This window comes from Peromyscus eremicus, chromosome 5 (assembly GCF_949786415.1).
Source record: "Peromyscus eremicus chromosome 5, PerEre_H2_v1, whole genome shotgun sequence".
Taxonomy (NCBI): domain Eukaryota; kingdom Metazoa; phylum Chordata; class Mammalia; order Rodentia; family Cricetidae; genus Peromyscus; species Peromyscus eremicus.
Genome location: NC_081420.1, coordinates 131,500,828 through 131,524,156, shown reverse-complemented (window position 1 = coordinate 131,524,156; position 23,329 = coordinate 131,500,828). Strand labels below are relative to the sequence as shown.

The window sequence follows — 23,329 nt, the reverse complement described above, 5'->3', positions numbered from 1 at the left end:
GAATTAGACATTCAGGGCTAGCCTTGGCTACATAATGATATTTGAGGTCAGCATGAGACCCTGTTTCAAAAAAAATGAAACAAAATCAGGAGTTCAGAGCCAGCCTTGGCTACATTTAAAGACCGCCTGGGCTACATGAGATCTTGTTTCAAACAAAACAAAACAAAAACTATTAAATTCCAGCGTTAGTGTGATTTAACCTTCTTGTATTCTGTTTGGTTTTGCCTGAGTAGTGTTCTAGTTTTCACTTGTTTTGTTTGTCTGTTGTGTTTTTATATTTATATATTTATTTTATATTTATATGAAGAAGTTAAGACCCCTTCTTGTTGCTCTAATCCAATCTCCTATAATGTGACTGTTATTAACAGTAAAGGTCGCTTTTTAAATAAAAAGGGACTTTTTCCCACAGTTACCCCCAGTTTATCTTTTCCCATCCTGGATGTCACTCTAGAGCTCAGTAGTCAACCACACGGAAGTGATGTTGTACCCCAAACGCATTAAGGGAAGCTGCTTAGCTCTAGTGGGTGGAGGCTGAGGGTGCTGCAGAGGTACCACAGAACCCAGAGGGCACAGTCCATGCCTCCAGTTATCTGGTCCAATGTGTCAGTAGAGCCACGATTGAGAAACCCAGCCTTAGGTCAGCACACACCAATCTAACTCGCTGCTTTAAAAGCTTCCTAACGCGTTGTAGCGTGGTGAGGTCATCATTTATACAGCCAGTTTTCTATGCCATGGCTGCTTGCTTAGTGGCAGGAAGACTATGTAATTGAGAAAGCTCAACGTAGCTATTGACAATTCTGCTTATTTAAAAAAAAAAAAAAGGCCTTACCAGAAAGACTCCAAAGAGGGACAGTGAGGAATCCTTGACTTCGTCTATAAAATGAGATTCCAGGTCACCTGGAATCAAGAGAATTAGGCTTTAGTCGAATCACAGACTCCCTGCAGACGACAAGTCTGAAAGAAGTGGCTGGGAAGGCTTGTCTTTATTTCGCCTTCTTTGGTATTAAAAAGGAAGGAAAGAGAAGGAGGCAGTAATAGCCTTAATGGCTTTATATAACTCCCCAGACAAGGCAGGCTACTTCTGAAGTCGGGGAAATCATTTTCACCGAAAACTAATGCTGATGGGGAAGTCCCCACCTGATATTATTGAATATTTTTAGAAGTATTATGACATTAAATCATAGTGGGTTCAGCAAGAGAAAGCAAAAACAAAGTAGGTTTAAATGAAAGCACCGTTGTGGGAGCCAAGACACTGAATGACTTCCAGATGCCCTTGGCCGTGTCCTTCAGAATCGCGATGACCCTGGTTAGCACACGGCTGCATGGAAAGGATTCTTTACCGCCGACAGATTCTGCTCTGTGAAGCCATAGTTCCCTGTCTCTCTGGCCGTTCTCTGCTGGGAATTTACATTTCCACAAGGGTACAGCAGAGGATGGGTCCTCCTCGCACACAGTGGGCTAGAGGGCCATGGAACCAGTACTGAGTATGAGAAGGACACAGACTCATTGGTGAACCCCTAGAGGCTTGGTCTCCTTTGGAAGATCGTGTTTTAAGAAAAGTGATCCAAGGACCATCCTACAGCAAGACAGCTGGGTTGCATCTTTGCATTTTGTGTTTCTGGCCTTTCATCTTTGTGGTGTGCATCTGAATGTCTTGTCAGAGCTGCAGAGGCTCTGACCCACCTGCCGAGTCCCTCACCCTGCAAGTTCATTGCTGTTTGGGGAAACTCAACTTCTTTCCCCCTCCACTCTTCTCTTTGTAGGATCAGAGCCACACTCAAGTGTCACAGTACCGCCAGGATCCCTCCTTGATCATGAGGTCAATTGTCCATATGACCGATGCAGCTCGCTCTGGGATCATGCCTCCTGCCCAGCTGACCACCATCAACCAGTCTCAGCTCAGTGCGCAGTTGGGCTTGAATCTGGGCGGGGCCAGTGTGCCCCACACCTCCCCTTCACCTCCAGCAAGCAAGTCAGCCACTCCCTCCCCTTCCAGCTCCGTCAACGAAGAGGACGCTGATGAAGCAAACAGGGTAAGTTGGAGGTGGCCTAGCGTGGAGCCTAGCAGACAGCTGGGCCCGTACCTGCTCATGTTATGGATCACATTCATGGCATCACCTCCTTTTTCTTCATGGATTTGGAGAAACCTTCCAATTGATGGTGGTTTAAATCTTTTTTTCTTCACACACAATTTTTGGTGAAAGGGCGCTGAAGTGGAAGTTGGGAGATCAGGTCTCCAAGAGCTGTAAGACATTAGGCAAATCCCTTAAGGCTTTTGAGGTTTAACTGTCCCGGTCTGCAAATGGAAGGGCCTATACTAGGTTTCCAAATATTCTAGACACTTCAGAAATTCGAAAGCTCGGGTTCTGTTGCAGATATGAGCAAGTTTCCTCCCTTTGTTGGCTGGCCGCATTTCAGAATGCTGTTTCTCAGTGATGGGCACTTGGTGGGTTTGAATTACTCTATGCCTTTGCTTTTGTCCTGGAGAATGCACTTCTGAATACACATAGATTGCAGATGTGGCTTTTCTGAATGCCCAAGTGGTGTAACTTTAATGACAATGAGCACGGTGATGGTACACATTATGTGTGATTACCCATTATGCTTTTACTGGTGGTGTGTTCTGGACCTATTCTGTGCTTGTCAGTTTTCTTGGGTTTAGTGGGGCAAAGGTTTCTAAGAAGCCATGGTGGTGAATACCAGTGTTAAGACTAGTTCCAGGTGTGATCAGTGACATAATTGATGTCACTAGTATGCAGAGATTACAATCCCTTCTGCTTGGGAGAGTGGATTAAGGAAGACGTTATTGAAAAGGTTGTATTTGAATTAGGTCTGAGAGGATGCATAAAAGTTTGTGAGGCAGAAGAGAGGGGCCAGCGTTCTAGTGCAGGGAAGAATGAGGAGCATTGGGAAGTGTGTCTCCATTTATGAGTGCCATGAAGTTTGATTCAGGGCGGGTGAACAGAAGTAGAAGAAATGGCTTGGGTGTGTGGTGTGGTCTTCCGTTGGTAACTGAGGACTGATCATCTATATGCAGGGATGACGTAATCAGACTGATGCTTTAGAAGAAGCACTTTGGCCTTCTGTAGAAAACAGTACACAAGCCGGGCGGTGGTGGCGCACGCCTTTAATCCCAGCACTCGGGAGGCAGAGCCAGGCGGATCTCTGTGAGTTCGAGGCCAGCCTGGACTACCAAGTGAGTTCCAGGAAAGGCGCAAAGCTACACAGAGAAACCCTGTCTCAAAAAACCAAAAAAAAAAAAAAAAAAAAAGAAAACAGTACACAGGGAGGGTCAAGAGAGAAGGAGAGGCCGGGCGGTGGTGGCGCACGCCTTTAATCCCAGCACTCGGGAGGCAGAGCCAGGTGGATCTCTGTGAGTTCGAGGCCAGCCTGGGCTACCAAGTAAGTTCCAGGAAAGGCACAAAGCTACACAGAGAGACCCTGTCTCGAAAAACCAAAAGAAAAAAAAAAAAAAAGAGAGAGAAGGAGATGGATTAGAAGAGACTGCCATGATGGCTTGTTTATTTTCATCCGAGGAAAGAAGGGCATGCAATACCAGGTTAATGAGGGGTGCTGAAGAGGGTGTGTCACTAAGATATGGTGGTACAGTGGAACGGAGAAAGTGGATTTTGGCTTGAGAGCCAGCATGGATGGCTTTGGCCTGCAGTGGGGGGAGTTTGAGGTGCTGGCATTTGAGTCTGGACCTCAAGCCCTTTGGAGCTGGAACTTTGGAGTCTGGGACCATGTGTAAGACAATGTAAGGAATGAGTCATGGTCATGGTCAGAACTCTGCACATCATTATCTTAGCTAGCAAAGGGAAGAAGTGAGGAGAGATGAGGAAAGAGAGAGGCTGGAATGATGTTGCAGAAGGCAAGGGGATTTAAAGCGGAGTGTTTGGTTGTACGGTGTCCGGTCAGCATCCAGCTGGGCACAGAGCTGACCAGTGCAGAGTTAGTGATAGCCTTCTTCATGGAGACTTGCCTGTGGTGAAGGAAAAGAGGCCCAGGCTGTGGCTGCTTAGCCAGCTCTGACTTTTTAGATCCGGCTGGAATCCTTCCCTCCACCTGACTGCACTCACTCAGGTCCTGTGTCAAACAGAGATTGTCCATAAGACCCCTCCCTGCCTTACTCCACTTTAAGTGAGGGTCTAGGTTTATGTGAAGACCAAGAATCCAGTTTGTTACATTTTAAGTCAATATCTGAGAAAGGAAGATTAAAATGATCATTACATAACTCTTTTTGTCAAAGATATTTTTCTAGCATTCTCAGCCTTTTGAAGTCAGCTACTAAAAGTGTTAATTTTGTTGTTGTTGTTGTTTGCTTTTTTTGTTTTTTGTTTTTTAAGAGCCTGTATCCTGATCTGTTGTTTAAACTGTGGAATTCTTCGTTTCTAGTTTAGTCTTAAAAAGTATGGTTAGGACAAATTGTACTTTGCCAAGAGCGGCCTCAGAACTTGCTGACTTTTGAATATGGCTTTACAGAGGACATGATCCAGCTCTCCTTACTGAAGAAGAGCTGCATGGGAACTAAGCATACTGTTAGCACCAGCACTGCCAGCCTTGGACTCCACTTGCAGCTGTATTGCTTTATTTATCCTTGTTGCATTGAGAGAAAACCTGGCTTCCATAAAATGTCTTAACTGAAAGGTGTCTGGTTCCCCATCAAGCCTTAGGTCATTGGGTAGAATTAAACAAGTCTTGCTTATTCTGAAAACTTAGAAAAAAGACTGTGGCATCTACAGAATTATCAAATTAACTGTGGAAGTTACGAAGACTGGTCTTTTAGTAGGAAAGGAAGTGAGTCCATTTGTATGCTTTGTAGATGTGGCTGTCACTTAAAAACAGTACGATCTGGAAGGCAGCCAGTGGTTCCCAAAGGTTCAAATATTCAGTGGTCTCAAGAAAAGTTACTGCTTATTATGTTCCTCCCTAAGAATTTTTAATAATTGGATTAAATTCCAAATGACCCCCATTTAGAAAGTTTTAAAACTCTAGCAATATTTGAATTAAGATTCAAGATCATTAAAATCTAATCTGTTAGTAACTTGGGTCAATTATTGTTCATTGGGGCTAAGTCTGGCTTTTAAACAGATTTTGCCAAACACTTGAGGATTCTTGATGAAAATAACCACAGACAAATATCTTCAGTGTGCTTGTACTGTAATCTAGGCCAGAGAAAGCTGAGGTTGGTAAGTCATTTACCTTCCTTCTCTGATGGGTATCTCTGTGATGATAATGTGGTCAATAAAAAGGTTATAGAGCCAGCAGAAAAGGCTTGGTGGTCAAGAGCACTTGCTGCTCTTGTAGAGGACCCAGGTTCGGTTCTCAGCACCCACATGACTGCTCGCAACCTCTGTAACTCCAGTTCCAGGGATCTGGTGCCCTCTTCTGGCTACCATGTACAGTGCGTGCATGTGGTATATAAGCATACTCGCCTGCAAAACACCCATACACATAAAATAAAAATAAACAAACTAGTAAATAAGCATCAAGTGACAGCAGCAAATGAATAGTAAGTGTGGCTGTGTGTAAATTTGGATGTCTGCTGGGATCATATGTAGGGAAGTTCTGACTTGGAGTCTGTACTGGGACCATGTCTCTCTGCAGAGCTGTTGTATTCAGAGTTACATTGTAACCCTGTGTAATGAATAGCTTTCTTGTAGCTTTCCCCTTAGTCTTGGTGACTTTGTATCAGCTGGTGTTCTTTTACAGGCTGTTAATGTTACGATGAGTATTTATTTCTTTTCTGTCTCCAGTTAAAGTGGTTTTGACATTTTTATATTTCTCGGTATCTTGTCCTTTAGAAAGTTATTATTTTAGGAAATAAAGGTGACCTTTCCTTACTTGTGCAAGTGTAGTGATTACAGCTAATTTCTGTTTGCGCTTCCAGAGGCTCATTAGCACAGCAACCTTCTTGTAAAAAAAAAAAATCAGCCATACAAAAATCAATTCTGACCACTCATACAGATGGCATGTAACTGCGGCGGGGGACCTTGTTTAAAATATCGAAATATGATCCACATCCAAAATGTTATTAGGTTTTCCTTCTAAACCCTCTGCCTCTGAACTGCTGGGCTCATGTGTGCGTGCGCAGCATTGTATATAGATAGCGTAGCCTGGTGCAGTGTTCTGGCTTTCATTACTCATAATTGCCATGGAAAGCATATGTTGCGAATATACCAAAGCTACTTCCGGGTCTCATTAATCAGTGTTCTAAATGCTAATCTCTGCTGTCCAGTTAACTCTAAGCAAGTTTGCCCCTCCCCCGCTTTTGGTGGTGATTCATCTGTTGATGATCCTTAACAAAACCTTCAAAGAGCGACTGTGGCTTGGAGGAAGCCTTGCTGCATTCTCTGCAAGTTCATTCTAGGCGGTGAATTTTCTTCCTGCTTTGCAGGCCATTGGAGAGAAAAGAACGGCCCCAGATTCTGGCAAGAAGCCCAAGACTCCAAAGAAAAAGAAAAAGAAAGATCCCAATGAGCCTCAGAAGCCAGTGTCAGCATATGCCCTGTTTTTCAGAGACACACAGGCTGCAATTAAAGGTCAAAACCCCAATGCAACCTTTGGAGAGGTCTCCAAAATTGTAGCATCTATGTGGGACAGCCTTGGAGAGGAGCAAAAGCAGGTAAGACAAGCATCTATCATGGACAAGTAAAGCTACCAGAATATTCTTACATCTAATATGATTGCTTCTTAAGAAAGCCCATTCGTCTAAGCTATGGAATTAAAACATACGTAAATAAACCCGAACAACTCGTATTGATTTCTAGGCAACTTATGGGTACATGTTCAAAATTGGTTCACAGGAGACTTGGAAGGAATCTGGGCAGTAGCCTGCAAGCATAAACTTTTGATGATAATCTTTTCATTTTAAATAATGTGGAATTTTCCCCTTTGTTCAGAAAGGGCCCTACAAAGGGAGTAGATCCATCCTGCGTGCTTTTCCATTGATCATCTTTCTGAACCCTTGTGCTATCCTGGTGTATTTCCAAACTTTGAAGCTGCCTCTGCATGTCTCATTATTGTCAGTGGGCATTTGAAATTTTATTCCAAATTCATTTTAAAACTAGGTAGTGTGAGCGGTATTCAGAGATTAGCCATGCTGGTGGGAGGTACTTCCTCAGGGGCCTGCTCTCAAGTCCTCAGCACAAATGAGGGGAAGGACGGGCTCCTTTGGAGTTGGTCCTCTTCTGCTTGCATAAAACTCCAATTACCTTTAATGCTTTTATATATCTATGGAAGAACAGGCCCTATCAGTGCTAAAACAGAATGGTTGCTTCAGAAGGGAGGAGTGGAGAGGTGCACATCAGGAACTCATTCTGGTAGCTTGTTCACCGGGGTGGTGCAACCATTGAATGCGCCTGTTGGCTTGCCGTGAGCGTATTACCATGCACAGCACACCGATTTCTGTTCCCAAAATGCCGTTCTACGGAACTAGGAAACTGTACCCCAAACTTAACATATTCTGGAAAGAGGGTTTTACTTTGTTCTAACAGCCAGCCATCAGACCGTTTAAGAAAAATGAAGCCCAAATCTTGTGCAGCGCACCAGTACTTAGGTTCCTCCCTTGTCTCCGTATGCCAATCTCCCATCTCTTATTATTTATGACTTCTACTTCTCCTTTTTTCTCCAAAAGAAGCCTAGGATTGAGATGGCTCCATCTTTTCTCTTTGTCTAATTGTGTGTGTGTGTGTGTGTGTGTGTGTGTGTGTGTGTGTGTGTGTGCGCGTGCGCGCGCGCTTTGTACCGGGGACCACAGCATGTGTGTAGGTCAGAGGCCAGCTTTCAGCTTGCAGGAAATCAGTTCTCTCCTTCCACTGAGTGGGTTCCAAGGATTGGGCTCTGTTGGTCAGGCTTAGCAGCAGACACCTTTACCTGCTGAGCCATCTCATCAGCCCCTATAGTTTGTCATTAAAGCTCCGATTTGGTGAAGTTTAGGGTGGGCGTGTGAGGGGACATTGACACTGACGGAGAAACCTAGTCCTTGCTAGAATTTAAGCCATTTGCAGAAAGCTGGTCCTTGGTGCTTGTTCATGGTCTAGTATGAGGCCTTCAGTGGTAACCTGAGATCCTTCTCCCCTTCAACTGTAAACATCAAACCTGGCCATGGGTGTAGGTGGCAGGGCTTTTTATGTCAAGGAGTGTGTGTGTGTGTGTGTGTGTGTGTGTGTGTGTGTGTGTGTGTGTGCGCGCGCGCGCGCGCCGCACAACATTTAAAAAAACCAGAGCCAGGGAGACCAGTTTTTAGGTGGGTTCTGTTTATGTGACCTAATTTGTGCAGCAGTTTTATAGCGAAGAATTTATAGCCTGCGGGCGGTGCTGATTGTGGTCTTGTTTTAATAGGTATATAAAAGGAAAACAGAAGCCGCCAAGAAGGAATACTTGAAGGCTCTGGCTGCTTACCGGGCCAGCCTCGTTTCCAAGGTAAGCCTGCTGCAGTGTGTGAGCCATGCTCAGGTGCTGGGAACTTGGTGTGGCTCCCTGGGAGCGCTCCATTAGACACTCACTACTCACCTGATAGTGTGGACAGTAGGGGCTTCTGTAAGTTGCCGAGACTGAATTACTGCTAATGGATTTGCTGTTCTTTCTATTTGCGTTTGTAGCCATATAGCTATATTTTAAATAGCCCCTTGTTCTTTCCGCGTGTCAGGAACTGGATCTGGGTTAATATCCTCAGTGTGAGGCTAGGGGTGTGCTTGTCAGGCATTTCTGAGCATACCATAAGTTCTCCAGTGCTTACATTATCGTAATCAGCAGTGGTGCATTTTTGACCAGTTGTTTCACATCATATAAATAAATAAGTCTCATGATTATTTAAAATAAATCCTGTTCCAAGTACTAAGACACAAAGTATATGCATTATGCATAGAATATACAGTGATGTATTTTAAAAGGCATTAATATTCCAGAGCAGCTCTTCTCTAGGTCATTATTCCCTTGATCCAAAAGGAATGTGTACTCTATCCACCCATCTATATGGAGGTCCTAGTGACTGAACCCGGAGCCTCACACACACCGAGCAAGCACTCTACTGCTTAGCCCACCACCAGAGCTAAGCTCCTACATTACTTTACCAATTAGTTACTGAGGTGTTTTGCCTTTCTAGAATTTAGATGGGCTCTGGGGTGAATAATTCGGACTAGTAGGTTTTAGCAGCGGACTCCTCTCTTCTGAGAAGCCAATTCCATTTCATCAGTATTGTTATCTCGAGTCCATAAGGCCTCAAAGCCACGTTGAAAGGGCTTCGTCCCTTTCTTCTCTTGTTCACCTGAGTTGTTTTCTTCTTTGTATGACGATCCACCACTGGCAGCTCTGCTGAATCCGATCAACAGAGGGCCTCCTGCCTTTGTTGACAGCTCTCGGGGACACTTCCCACTTCATTAGAGAGAAAACATTTATCAGGGCAAGAGCAGAACGCATTTTCCGATACTCTGGAAGATGCACACTGGCAGATACACTGAGTCTGAACTCAGATGTGCCTTGGATGGAAAGTAGGTTCTGTGGGCGTTGTGTACACAACCACATAGAGGTGTAGTTGATGACTAGGTGGGAGCATTGGGGAGAGCAGCAGTGTGTGCTTCTCAAGTGAACCAGTCTGCTTTTGGGGTACCCAGAGGCAAGGATAGGTGACCCTGGGGAGTGAGAGTGTCAGCAAGTGACCGTGTATGAGTTTAAACCGAGAACCACTATCTGAAAGGGACATAGCAACACAACTAGGATCCTGCAGTCTGTGACTGACCTAGAAGGGATAACTTACACTATTGGGACTAGAGTCAGGGTTCCCAGCTATCTCCAAATGTGCTTTAATGACCCTTCACCAAAAAGACAGAATTTCAAAAGGACCCATTTAAAACACTGTTTAGTGTCTTAAATTTGGTAAATGATGTTCACAGGGTCCTAGGATTTATATTTAGGCAGTCGGAAAAGAACTAAAGTAATAGTTGAGGTATGAGTTTAGAAGAATTTCAACCTGGACCCGAAGGGTGGAGTAGTCAGTGATACAGTGACCTCCCCGGAGGCAGCATCCAGTGGTACAAGGTGCCTGCTGTATCACGCTTCTGAAGAATTGGATCTGTTTAGGGTTCCAAAAGTTAAGATGATGATCAGTTGAAGACTCCCAGACTTCCCTTCATGGTGAGAATGGATATAAATCAAATCCTGTTAGAGTAATTAAGAGAATCTGGTTCATGAGAATTTGGAGGTATGAGATCTTAGTCTTCGAACATAAGGGCCACAGTGAAAGAGATTGGCAATAGGTTTGCGTCATATTCCCATACAATGTGCGCCTCTCTGTGCAGAGCCCAGGACTTCCACCCCAGTCTGTGACTCCACTGTCTACTGAATTTAAATCTTCAGAGAAGCTAATAGAAGCATGCCATTAGGTTTTCAGCACGTCAATCTGGCAGGCACCTCCACAGCCACTAGTCCAGCTTCATTTACCACTGAAGTGCCTGCCACCTTAGGACTCTCTGATGCCACTGACCAGGGTCAGCAGACAGTTGCCATCTAGTTTCCTCCTTAAAACTAGCCTGGTGATTTTTAAATATTAGAATACATGACGGTTATATTACGGAACTGTGTATTCTGTTTTGTGAGTCCTCTAATAAATTCTGAAGATACTTTTGCATAGCTATAGCACTGTCTCCCCTAAGCCTTTAGACTAGGACCCTCCAGTGACAGTTACATTGACAGTTACAATGACAGAGAACATTGCCCATGGAAGTGTGTTGCTTCACAGTGGTGTGTTGAACCGGAGCCATCAGATACACTGGAGGGCTCTGTATGAAGCCTTTTTCAGGTTCCTTCAGTAGCAGAATTTTATAATTCTGAGTCGCAAAAATGCAGAAGTAAATATTTAAAGTCATTAAAGATGTCTCATGATACTTGATTGCACTGTAGTGGCCTCTGCTACCCCCCCCCCACCTCAAAGAACCAACCCAAAGCATGGAGAGAGAGCTCAGTGGTGGTCTACTTGCCTAGCATGTAGGAGGTGCTTGGTTCCACTAGCACCACCAAAACCAGTCAAGCAAACAAAGCAGAAAAATAGCGATTTTTATGAAAAATGAAGGGTGAAACTGTCTCTAAGGTGAAACATTCCAACCACTTTTGCATGTGTAAAAGAAATTTTTGCAGAATTGTGTGTTTTGGTCACAAAATGGAATTGCTCTTCCAACATTGTTTAATGGGTTATTGCATGATATGACGTTTTAATGCTCTCTCTTCATCTATGGCTTCATCAGTGAATTCTGGGGGTCTTTGAAAATAGTTGTTAAACCTGAAACACTTCTAAAGTCATGAGTGGCTTCCATTCGGTGTCTTTGAAGAATGTAGTTATGTTTTCCTTATGTTTGAGTGGCTACTGTGGTAAATAGTTATGCAAATGGGGTTTTGACATTTTCCAGCAATTCGGTGTCTGGTGGTATTTGTTGTTACTCGATACAGTTCTGAATGCATGGTGCATGAGTTAACTCTCATATCAGAGCGTCTATACAAGTTCAGTGGCATGTGATGCCATGTTGTAGAAGCGAAACTGAAAACTACCTGAGTGACTGCACATGTGCATTGGTAGAGCTGTAATCCACTGTCTTTCCACAGTGTTGCTTCAGAAGGGAGGCTAGCATGTTTAGAATGATGAAGTACTGTTGCTTTTAAATGCGTGTCAGTTATCTTTTACCCCAGTTAATGCTGTGTAACAACCAGTCACACAACCCGGTGACATACAAAGATAAGCTTTATTGGAGAAAGCCAGGTAGCTGACTGGTCCTTCCGATGGAGTCCTGCTCTTCCATCTGATTGAAGGAGTAGCATGCCTGCAGTTGGTATGCAGCTGGCTCCTGAGTGAGGCAGGCCCACAGATCTATCTTTCTGGGATGGCTCTAGGTGTGGAGAGTGAGTGGGAGGGTGGGCCATCCCTTAAGGCACCACACCAGCCCAGACTCACTGTGAAGCGGAGCAGATTTGACTCTGCCTTCAGGAAGTGCTTAAACAGTCGCATGATGAAGGCCATGGAGATGGGGCAGCATGAATGGTGGTGGCTGTTTTCTGAGTCAGTGTATATAGTATATATTTGTAGATTATAACATTCCGGAACTTTATTCCTCTCTGTGCAGGCTGCTGCTGAATCAGCAGAAGCCCAGACCATCCGTTCTGTCCAGCAGACTCTGGCATCAACCAATCTGACATCATCCCTCCTTCTGAACACACCACTGTCTCAACATGGGACAGTCCCAGCCTCACCTCAGACTCTCCCACAGTCGCTCCCTAGGTCCATCGCTCCCAAGCCCTTAACCATGAGACTACCCATGAGCCAGATTGTCACATCAGTCACCATCGCAGCCAACATGCCCTCGAACATTGGGGCTCCACTGATAAGCTCCATGGGGACGGCCATGGTTGGCTCAGCAGCCTCCACCCAGGTGAGCCCTTCGGTGCAAACCCAGCAGCATCAGCTGCAGCTGCAGCAACAGCAACAGCAGCAGCAGCAGCAACAGCAGATGCAGCAGATGCAGCAGCAGCAGTTGCAGCAGCACCAAATGCATCAGCAAATTCAGCAGCAGATGCAACAGCAGCATTTCCAGCACCACATGCAGCAGCACCTGCAGCAGCAGCAACAGCAGCATCTCCAGCAACAGATCAACCAACAGCAGCTGCAGCAGCAGCTGCAGCAGCATCTTCAGCTGCAGCAACTGCAGCACATGCAGCACCAGTCTCAGCCTTCTCCCCGGCAGCACTCCCCAGTCACCTCCCAGATCACATCCCCCATTCCTGCCATCGGCAGCCCTCAGCCAGCCTCTCAGCAGCACCAGCCTCAAATCCAGTCCCAGACACAGACTCAAGTATTACCGCAGGTCAGTATTTTCTAAGGTGCATGAGGCACTCGGATTGGAGTGCACCAAGGAGAGAGGCGTAGGAGGGAAGGTGTGCAAACTGGAACTTGTAAGTTGGCTCTCGTTATGCAGCAGTGTGTAACAGATCAAAACGGTCCTCTCAAGTGTCTATTAGATAGGCAATAAGAACTGCAGTGTAGCTGGGAAGCGTCTCTTAGCTGACTATACATCACTTTGTTTTTAAACAAGGAAGCTGCGCTCTGTCATGTGCTGCCTTTTTTATTTATTCAGGCTATACCTACAATATGTGAATCAAACCATTTAATGAATCCTGGGACATATGGATGACTGTAAACTGGCCTTTCCGAGTCATAGAAAAAAAATGGCCTTATTTCTCCAGAAGTGAGTGAACCACACTCCCAGGCTGTTTGAACTTCTGAAGCCCTAAAATAAACACTAAGTACAAAGCACAGTTGTAACTACCTGAAATATGAAGATCCAGTTTCATACAAACATTTGTATGATGTGAATAGTTGATGGCATTTTTTGTCATGAAAAAAATTAATGTAAATCACAGACTTTTGCCAAAGCTCTTATTTTTTTTTCTAAATCTCTCCAGAAAAAAGAAAAAGCAAGTGATTAGATTCAATTATTGACTTATTTACTTACTTCTACTTTGTATCCATGACTTCTCTGAATCAAACCACAGTATATGTTGTGACAATATCTATGGCCACTGTTAGCCCATTATGTTCATTCCAATTAGAAGAGTTGTGAATACTATATTACGTGTTTTGAGTGACAAGTTTCGAAAAATAAAAACACTGTATTTTTAAAAGGGAAATGCACTTAAATGAAACAGTTATTACGAAAGTTAAGATTTAAAAAGAAAAAGCAAGAGTTTTTATTATGATGTAATACCGGTAGAATATTGAATATTTAAAAGGCACACTACATCTGAAATAATCAATGTAAATATTTTCTTTCCCAGTTGTAAGTTTCATATCATGTGTTGTAAAGTTTTCCTAAACCAGGCTTTAACGTAAACACTGGTGACATAAACTATCCATTGCTACATTGCTTATTGTGTTTTTATGCTGTTTTATACTTTTTTATGAGTTATGATAGCAGCAATTAAGTTGTTTGTATTTTGCTTAACTAAAACAAAAATGCTTTTATCTTGCTATAGAATAAACACATTTCAGTAAAATCTGTGGACTGTATTTTGATGCAAGGGCAAGGACACTGTTCACTTTTCAAATAAAATGGAATGTCAAATTTTACCTTTGGTCCCTTGACTACGTTGAGATGGGGAACATGGCCCCGGCCAGGCCTGCTTGAGCTGAGCATCGTCCTCCCTTTTCAACCGGGAACACAATATTCATGACTGAGAACTTGGATTTTATAGCCAGATACCAGGGCCCTGAAAAGAGATGGGGAGTGTTTTGGGTTTTTTGTTTGTTTGTTTGTTTGTTTGTTTTTTGTAATTATCTATTTGTTAAGATACAAATGTGACACAAGTTATTTACAGATAAAATACAGGTAAGATACAAATATATTTATGTAAGGCAAAAAACAATTGTCTTCTGCTCAGGGCTAGTGTGGCTGCCATTGGGTTATTATTTCGATTAAAATAAATGGCGGGTCCTAATTTTGAGGCCAAAATAAGAATTTCAGTGCCCATCTCCCCCCCATTTTCTCTGCTCTGTGGTGGCTTCCCTTTGAGAGCTGTGTGACCATGATCCCCGGTTGTCTTGCATGATTAATTACAGCATCTGTCCTGTCAGGAGCTGTAATGAAGAGGTCTTGATAAAAATTGCAAATTACCACTGGCAACAGTCTTAAACTGCTTATGATAAAATGAAAATTAAAAACAGCAAGTGTCAACCCTGACTAGAATCCTAATCTGAAAGGAGTGAGCGTGTGCATGGCAGCATTCCTCACTGCTGCATGCAAGACACTCAAAAAAAAATAATAGAATATGGATTCCTTAAAGTTGTTGTACTTCAAAGAATATTTACTGTATGTTGTGGGTTATGAATAATGAATTTTGCTTTCAATATTTCATAATCCTCTCATACTCTGTATTATGTACAAATATTGAACAGCGAGAGATTCTGATTATAAATTTATAGGCTTCTTGCTATAGAAAAATTTATGTCTAAATTGGAGCTTTTCATAAGATGTATTAGTTGACAGGTATCAGTGTTCAAACAGCCTTAGAAAGATGCCTAACCACATCTACAAGGGGCAAGCTGTGCTCCGCAAAGCAGGGAGCTGCCTGCCGCAGACCCATCAGGAGCAAGCCAGTGCTCGCTCAGAGGGTCTCTGTGAATGGCAACGAACGTTACATGGCAATAAGAACCATTTGATACTCTGTGGTGGGACCTTTGGACAAATGTCTTCAAAATTAATTGCTAAACTCCATGTGACAGTAATTGTGTCTTAGTTCTATAATTGTCATTTTGAAAACCCATGAAGTATTGCTGGGGAAGAAAATGTCACTAGTGATGAGGCTTAATTGCAAGTGAAGTCTGTTTGCAAGTGTTTGCCGTTAGAGGCAGGTGTTGTCACAGCTATTCCATGACTGGGTTTTTAATATGTAAATCTTAGCGTTTTATCGCATTCATCAAATTATGTAAAGCTACTGATGGTCAGTTCCAGGGGAAGAAAAAGATGATTTAATTACAATTAAAAAAATTAATCACGAGGCAAAACTATATATTCAAAACATCAAAAGACCTGAGTCATGTGACAAGTCTCCCACTCTTGTTACCAACTTGTTTTTAATCAGGGTTCACTGCTTTACACTTCATTTGACTGAGTGACTGGTTTCTGTCCCTGCCTCTAAATAAGGGTTTGGTACTCCTTCTTTAGTAGGTCAGAAATAAATCCAGGTGATGAAAATCAGTATGAGAAGCATGGTACCCTATTGGGTAGATCCTTAAGTGTTCTAGGGATGTTAAGAGTCTCCCCCTCCCCAAACCCTATCTCCATCACGCACACCTCGTCCCTCCCCTGTTGTGGGGATATTATTTTATTACTGTAGCTAACTGTGTTCCCTTTCTGTGTTCACCTGTATGGCCGTCTGATGAAAGAGCATAAGGACTTTTCATTTTCAGCTGACACGGGGTCGTTAGTTCCTGACTCAAAGAATAGAAACTTAAATGCCTTCGTGCAGCATAATTTCTGCAATATATTACCACCTGACGGCGGTCTGAAGGCTTTCCAGACAGATGGATTAATATCTCAAGTTGAAGTAGGAGTCCTCTGCTGTCCACTCAGCGGGCTCCAGACATCTGAACGGTCTCTTCTCCGCTCTCACTTCACAGAGCATTTTCAGCACTGGACTTCAATCTAACCTTTCCTCCCCCTCACCCACCCCCTTTGTTTGGCTTTTGTTTTGCAACAGCTGTTATTATCGTTTTTGGTCAGCTGTGATTGCTGGAGGCAAAATAGGACCAGATGGTGTTTTGCTATGCATGAATGGAGCCTTAGAGGAGTCGGGACTGAATAGGCCAACTTTGAATGGTGTCTATGCACCACCTGCCTGCCTTAGCTGCGGTGTACACATCACAGTAGCATGATCCGTCTCAGACCTACTAGAATCGGATGGGAAAGTGGAGGGCTGGGGTGGGTTTTCCTCTTACTTATTGATCTTCTGTGCACTAACAGAATAATGTACTGTACAGTCCGTTTGAGTTAATTGCATATGACACGGCATGGAGATGTAATCCATCACTCTAGAAGTCTGGTTCACTTTAAGGATTTTATTGCTCCTTAGCACACAAACATGTATGTACGTACACACGCACATGAGTGGGAAGAGAAAGTATGAAAACTAATGGGTAGGTAGGCACAAGTTTAAAAGAATATTCTAAAATAACGGACTTAAGAATCTGAAGCTGGAGGGGGCCAGATACTGGAAGACAGTTGAAAAGTGATTTTTGTCAGCAGTAAACAGGTAGTGAAACAAAAACCCTACACTTTTGATCCAGCAGAAGTTCTCAGAAGTGTAGGTTGTCTCTCAAAGGCAGCATGGGTGTTACTCAACCAGACTTGGATTTTCTTAAAAAATATTCTTAGCCATGTGAGTTTTGCTCTATATCCTTCAAACTAACCTCAAAGATGCACGTGTTCCCCGAATCCTAAAGCTGGTGGATGGGTTTCATCTGTGTAGACTGCAAGCCTACAGGTGTGTGGTGGTGTGTGTTACTGAGGAAACACTAAGTCACCTGGGAGATGTGGAATCAGATATGCAGGCAGACAGCTCCATTTGCCTTGGGCCCTAATTACTTAAATTTACTTCTACAGCATGCAGAACCCCGTGATGGGTCCCAGAGGAAAGGCAGAGATAAATAGCACCTTCTGTTTATTCGGTATATGTTTGAAATTTTCCCTAATAGAGATTTTTAAAAAATCATAACAGGCCATCCTTCAGTGGAGTTTTCATTTTTCCCCCTTGGGGCAGAGAAGGTACCACCACACAGAATGATTAGGTGTGCCAATGAGAGACATCAAACAAATGTGTGTGGTTTTCTCTTTAATCTGAGAAAATGAAAATTCTCATTAGGAAAGGGAGACATTGTGATCGGCTACGGTAATGGAGAAAGCTGCATGAAATTTGTGATGTTTAGGAGGTGCCTTTGGGGCTTGTGGAGGCTGTCAGAAGCCAAGATGGAAGTCTTGACCTAGAAGAGGGGCCATCTCCAATCTGGGGGTGGGGTAGGGGTGGGGGAGAAGACTCAGGTTGGAAGTCCAGGCACTGCAAAGCAGGGGATGTGGACGTGCATTGTTCTTGGGAAGGTGAGCCAGGAGAAAGTACTGGAAAGGGAGTTTGGGGTGACATTTGTTGACGATCTGCTGAGGAATTGTGTTGAACTTGGCCTCTGGAGGTGTTCAAGTGAGAAAGGCGGGATTGAATACTAAAAGGGTGTGACTCACTTGGCATTAAAACCTGAAAGAACAATTGATCAGGATCCCCATTTGGAAATGTTCCTCAGTATCTGGTTCTTCATGTTGCTCCGTGCTCCCTCCCGTCCTCTTCTCTGAGGTGTGCCACCACCACCACCACCACCACCACCACCACCACCACAAAAGTTAAATCAAGGCATTTTTTTTTGGTGGCCACAGGAGAATAGGCCTTATCCTTATGTTAGTATCAAGAGAGATCATTTTTCGAGTGTGCTATAAAAAGAAAGCTATTTTCACTACTACGGGTAAAAGTCCCTGTCGCTTGAACTCCAACATGACGAAGGATGAAAAGAAAACCCGGCTTTGTTGCTAAGTCAAACCTCAGGCAGCACTAGGGGTTTGTGGGGGGTGCTGGTTATGGTCTCAATTTAATTTCAAAGAAGAACCTTCGCAGATAGAGGATGGCGTGTGGACGCACACACCTCTTAGCAAACGAATAATGCTCTTTTGTAAAATGCCTTATTATCCCCAGCACTTGTATAGCAGGCTGTTCTTTCCAAAGCAATTTACCATGGATGACTCCTTCCATCTCTCAGCCAGGTGAGGTGGGAGTTAACACATAACAAATTAGGAAACCAAGGCACAGAGAGGAACTGTGGCTTGTTCCCATGTCTGTTGACAAAAGTCATAGTCAGAACTAGAATGGAAATTCACCCTAGTGTCCTGTTAATTTCATCTGCTGTCAAATGCTTGACTATCCATGGCATCTGTATGTGTGTTTATGTATTAGGGTGTAGGATGTGTAACGTATGCTTGTGGGTGTAGATGGGTGACAGAAATCCATCACAACACTAAACAGAGTAATTAATCCATGTTTTCCCCATGGCTAGGCAAGCAGCAAGCCAGAGCAAGCGCCACCTAACCCATGTTCTCAATGGGGCACTGTGCCACATGGCACTTTATTTTGGTGTGAATACATTCCAGTCTGATTGTTTTCGCTACCACAGTGTCTTTCTGTCGTTGGCTTGTATTCTGGCAAACGGCTTCGCCTTGTATTCAAGTATTAGGACACTAGGTGCTGTGCCAATGCCAAGGCAGGTTATGTATTGCTTCCCAGGTATAAGATGGCAAAGGGTGAGAGTCAAGTGGGTATGCATTGTTATGCATGATTTAAGGAGCCCAGGGAATTGATCCGCTTAATGTGGGAGAGTAGGGGGAATAGGTGTCCCTGAGAACGGTGAACATCTGCCCCGCACCACCCTTCATGAGGTTCCTCTCCATCTCTAAGAAAGCCATGCCCTTGCTGGGTATGGTGAATTTGACCCAGCTACTTGTCAAAAGCAATATGTCTCTTGTCAACAGATTTTATTATTGTCTTGATTTTAAATAAAGCACTAAAACTACCTTGCAACTGGTTACTTGCCAAGATTGAGTAGACTTGAATTCTGAACATACCTCCATGCAATGCTAGTCCTGAACATTCTGTGAGCAAATATTCGCGGCACTCACTTACACAGTCTTTGAGTGACTTTCTAGACTCAACACCGTAATGGTTATTTTGAGATCTGGGTCTTGGGTTTATTTTCAGATTTCTGCCCTACATTTTCTTTCCAGTCAGTTTGCCTTGCATCCAAGGATCTATTGTTCCCAAGAAGGATGCTCTTTGATAGCCTGCCTTGTTATGTGTCACTTCTGTCTTCCCTCTGACATGCAGAGAACCTTCATTTGCAGTTTGTCACAATGAGCGAAAACGATGCCATGTCCTAAACCTGCCTTAACTGGTAATTTGCAAATTTGACACAAGATCTTAGTCCAAATTACTCAGGCCTGCTGTGCTACGCCTCACCCTCTCTCCCCCGTTCTTAATCCTCTCCTCTGTAATTGGTATTGAGCACGTGGAGCCCCCAGGGACAAATAACAGCATCTGAGGAAATTACCTACCTACAGTCTGACCTCTTGTGTGCTTTTGGATGCCAAATTAAGACATCCATCTTTGAATGTTGGGACAGTTACCTGGAAGAAACGGCACCATTTTGTCCATAATAACATTTTCATAAACCATGCCCAAGCGCTGGCATACCTACCTGGCAACTTCTTAATGATGTTCAGAATATTCTGGCCAATAAACATGAGTCCAACCACAGCTCTTTCCAAAGCAGAACCTAATTCCATGCTTAGGTACAGTATCCTCACACAGCAAATAAAACCAGCTTTGCCTTAGCTCTATCTTCTCTCTACCCTGCCCCCCGACCCCCGGCAAAAGAAACAAAAGAGCGACTTAGCTTAACTCCTAAGAATAGTGATTGGCAGGAAGATCAGGACTTCTGTCAACAAAACGTTACAGAATTTAAATATGCTAAATCTTGATGATCCCTATTTGCTTCTAGATCATTAAAAAAGCTCAGAAATAATAGCCTGGGTTCCACAAGCTGTGAGACACAAGGAGCCAATCCAAACACAATGCCTTTTGAGAATGGGCACAAATGATCTTTGGTGGATTCAGCTGACTTACTTCCTGCTAAGATATTTCTGTTTATTTGTAGATTGTGCCTACATCTGTATTCTGTACGCTGCTGGGAAACGATGCTCAGTTCTTCTCTGGATCAGTCTCTTGAATGAAGTTCCTAGTTATCTTGGACAAGAACTTTTCAGAATTTTGTTTTAGATACTACCCTCCTCTTAAAAAACAAAATTACGTGGTGAGGAGCAAACCGCATCTGAGGACTTCTAGAGGTACAGCCTTGCCAGCACTCTGAAAAGGACACTGAGGATGCACCACTGTTGGGTAGCTTTAGGCCCTTATTTCCCCTGCTCCTCCCTCACTCCCAAACACAGGGTATTAGCAAACTCTGCAGAACAAAATTCATTCAATGCAAAAAACAAACAAACAAACAAACAAACAAACAAAACAAAACTCTGCAAATGAGGGCGAGTGTTCTGGGCACCTAGGTCATGGTGCCTGCAATGAGTCTTGCTACCCCGGCACCCAAGCGTAAGCCAAAGACAGAATGCACACAGCATGGAAGATCATCTGGGTGAGGTGGTTGGTAGAGACTCAAACATCAGCCATGAAAATGGCCACAGAATTAATAAGCTACATTTGGTATGCCTGTGTTCTTAGAACAGCTAAGGATTTTATGTTTCATACAGATGGTGTTTATGTAGTTTGTGAGCTCAGTGTGAGAAGCAGTTGTAAAACAGACTGGGGTTTGGTACAGTTAGGCACAATTACTATTGTATAATTGAATGCCATAGCTATTGTATAAAAATATTTTAAGAAGTAGGCTCTGCTCATACTTCCACAGTAGTCCTTAATAATAAGCGATGTGATGTAAACATGGTAACATATTTTACGATGATGTTTACAAACTCATTCAAGTTTTGGCAGAATTACAAACCTTGTCTGGGTTCTATTTCTCGCATTCTTGGTGAAACCAGTTCCCCTTAGGTTCGGTAGCGAGCTCTGTAGTCACCCGTGAGTCCTCAGAAGCCAATCTCATTAGGCCACCCACGTGAATGGTGAGACATGGATAGCAATATTTATCATTTACAAAAGACAGAAAGCACAGGCCACTCTGGGTAGTGATTAGTTTCTCCAAACCAGGAAAGGACACTTATACTGGCCCAAATTGTGACAGATGTCACATCAGCACATGTTCACTGTCATCTTTCTGGGTAGAACTGATGCATTTAGAAGATGTGATCATTAGATACTATTCTTCCTAGTGGGAAAAAGGGGTGAGTGTATGTCCCTCACGGTCCACCAAGCTACAAAACAGCCCCCAAGAAAACTTACCTTTTAAGTTTTGAAAAGTTTCTTTTAATTGTATTCACAGAACAGCTCTTTGTTCTTGAACACAGCAGGGGACAGTAGAGCATTGGAACAAATGGCTTCAGTGGTGGCCTTTTCAATTTGTATGTGGTGCGTGCGTGCGTGCGTGCGTGCGTGCGTGCGTGTGTGTGTGTGTGTGTATTTAGGTCAGAGGTCCAAGTCATGTCTTCTTCAATCACTTCTTCAATTATTTCTTTTTCTTTTTGAGATAAGGACTCTGATCTTGGAACTTAAAACTGGGCAGGACTAGTTGTCCAGAAAGCCACGATGCTCCTGCTACCTCTAGAGCCCAGCAGGCGTCTACAGGCATAGGCACTGTGCTTGGTCTTCTGGATGGGTGCTGGGCATCCAGACTCAGCTTACTTTACCCCTGAGCCATCTCCCTAGTGTCTGGTCTTTTTCTCTAAAATCACGTGGATGGGCACAGGAATCCTTGTTGCCACTTGGTCCCTCTTCCTGAGCTGAACTCTTTGCTTGAGACATAGGACAATCAGTAGGCTTTGACAACTAGAGGCTTTATCCAGTCATGGCTTCCATTCTGATTTTCACTATCAGGACTGTGAGGTGCAAAGTGTATTTACTGTCGGAACATTGCTCCGGTTCCTGTGATTTCTGATGCAGAGGAATGCAGGACCACCTGGGGAATATTACTAGTCCAAGTCCATCTCTCAGTATCCTAGTGACAATGCCCTTGGCCAGGCCACAACAGACAGGACATCTTGTGCCTTAGATGTGAGAGAGTGACAATAAGCTCCCTCTTTATGTTAGAGACTGGTGCTTAGTGTTACAAGCCCTGATGGAAATAACCTGTTTTAGATAGGCGTCCGGAAGGGAATGCTTCCATGTGGCCTTCTGGCTCTAGAGGGGGAAAGGAGTAAAGTGTGGCGTTAGTACCTTTATGCCTGACTGTAGATCTGGCCTTTCAGAGATTCTCAGCTGTCTCACTGTTTCCTGCGTTTGGAAAACGGCCAACAATGCTCCTGATTTGACGAGAATAGCAACGCATACAATGAACTCCAGAATCAGCTCCCCCTGAGGAGGAGAATGGGATGGCTTAGTGAGCAAGGATGCTTAGGGTTTTGCTCATTTGGGCTTCACTCCGAGGCTCTGACATTTTTTTTCCTTGCTAGCACACACAAACATATGCATATGTATTTAGGAACTGCTGTGTTTGGCCTATGCACTGCAACTGTTTGATTATAACTGTGCGTCCTACCAACCTGACTTCATTCCATGGTACAAGCAGCCCAAGGGACTGCTAACAAAAGGCAACAGTTGTCCTCTCTGATGTAAGCGCAGTATTTAGGGATTTCTTTCAAGCACTACAGCTTCTACCATGAGTTCACTGTGAATGTCTTACCTATTAATATTCTCATCTTTTCATGCTTCTTAATATTGTGGCTTCTGTGTAGGCTCTATGAAATAGATTATTTATCTGACTTCTTACCCTTTATCTCCATCATTTCATTGGCTCCTATATAGGCATAATATCACCCAATTGAGTCATTCACTCCTACATCCACTCAGCAAATATTTACATGGCTCCCTTTCTTACAGTGTTATATTCTGATAGGGCATCCAGTTTCATTAATTCTGTATTTGAGGACTCAGTGAAATGTTATAAATAGAAATAAGCAGGGATCTAGGGAGGGTAGAGGAGTGCATGCAGAGTGGAGAGCAAGTTTGATAGGGTCCTCAGTGAAGGGCTCCCTGAAACAGTGGCATGGAAGAGGGAGCAAGTCCCTCGTCTGCAGGG

General features: G+C 43.7%; 1 protein-coding gene across 2 annotated transcripts in view; it reads left to right on the top strand.

Moving 5' to 3' along the window:
* The window catches only part of Tox3 (TOX high mobility group box family member 3), a 100,546-nt gene extending 86,429 nt beyond the window's left edge, over window positions 1-14,117 (top strand). For both annotated transcript variants that reach the window (XM_059264531.1, XM_059264530.1), the window contains exons 4-7: window positions 1,764-2,033; window positions 6,398-6,625; window positions 8,344-8,424; window positions 12,111-14,117. In XM_059264531.1, coding sequence (XP_059120514.1) covers window positions 1,764-2,033; window positions 6,398-6,625; window positions 8,344-8,424; window positions 12,111-12,863 — 1,332 coding nt within the window. In that variant the 3' untranslated portion in view covers window positions 12,864-14,117. The remainder of the gene's footprint in view (window positions 1-1,763; window positions 2,034-6,397; window positions 6,626-8,343; window positions 8,425-12,110) is intronic.
* Window positions 14,118-23,329: the final 9,212 nt, after the last annotated feature.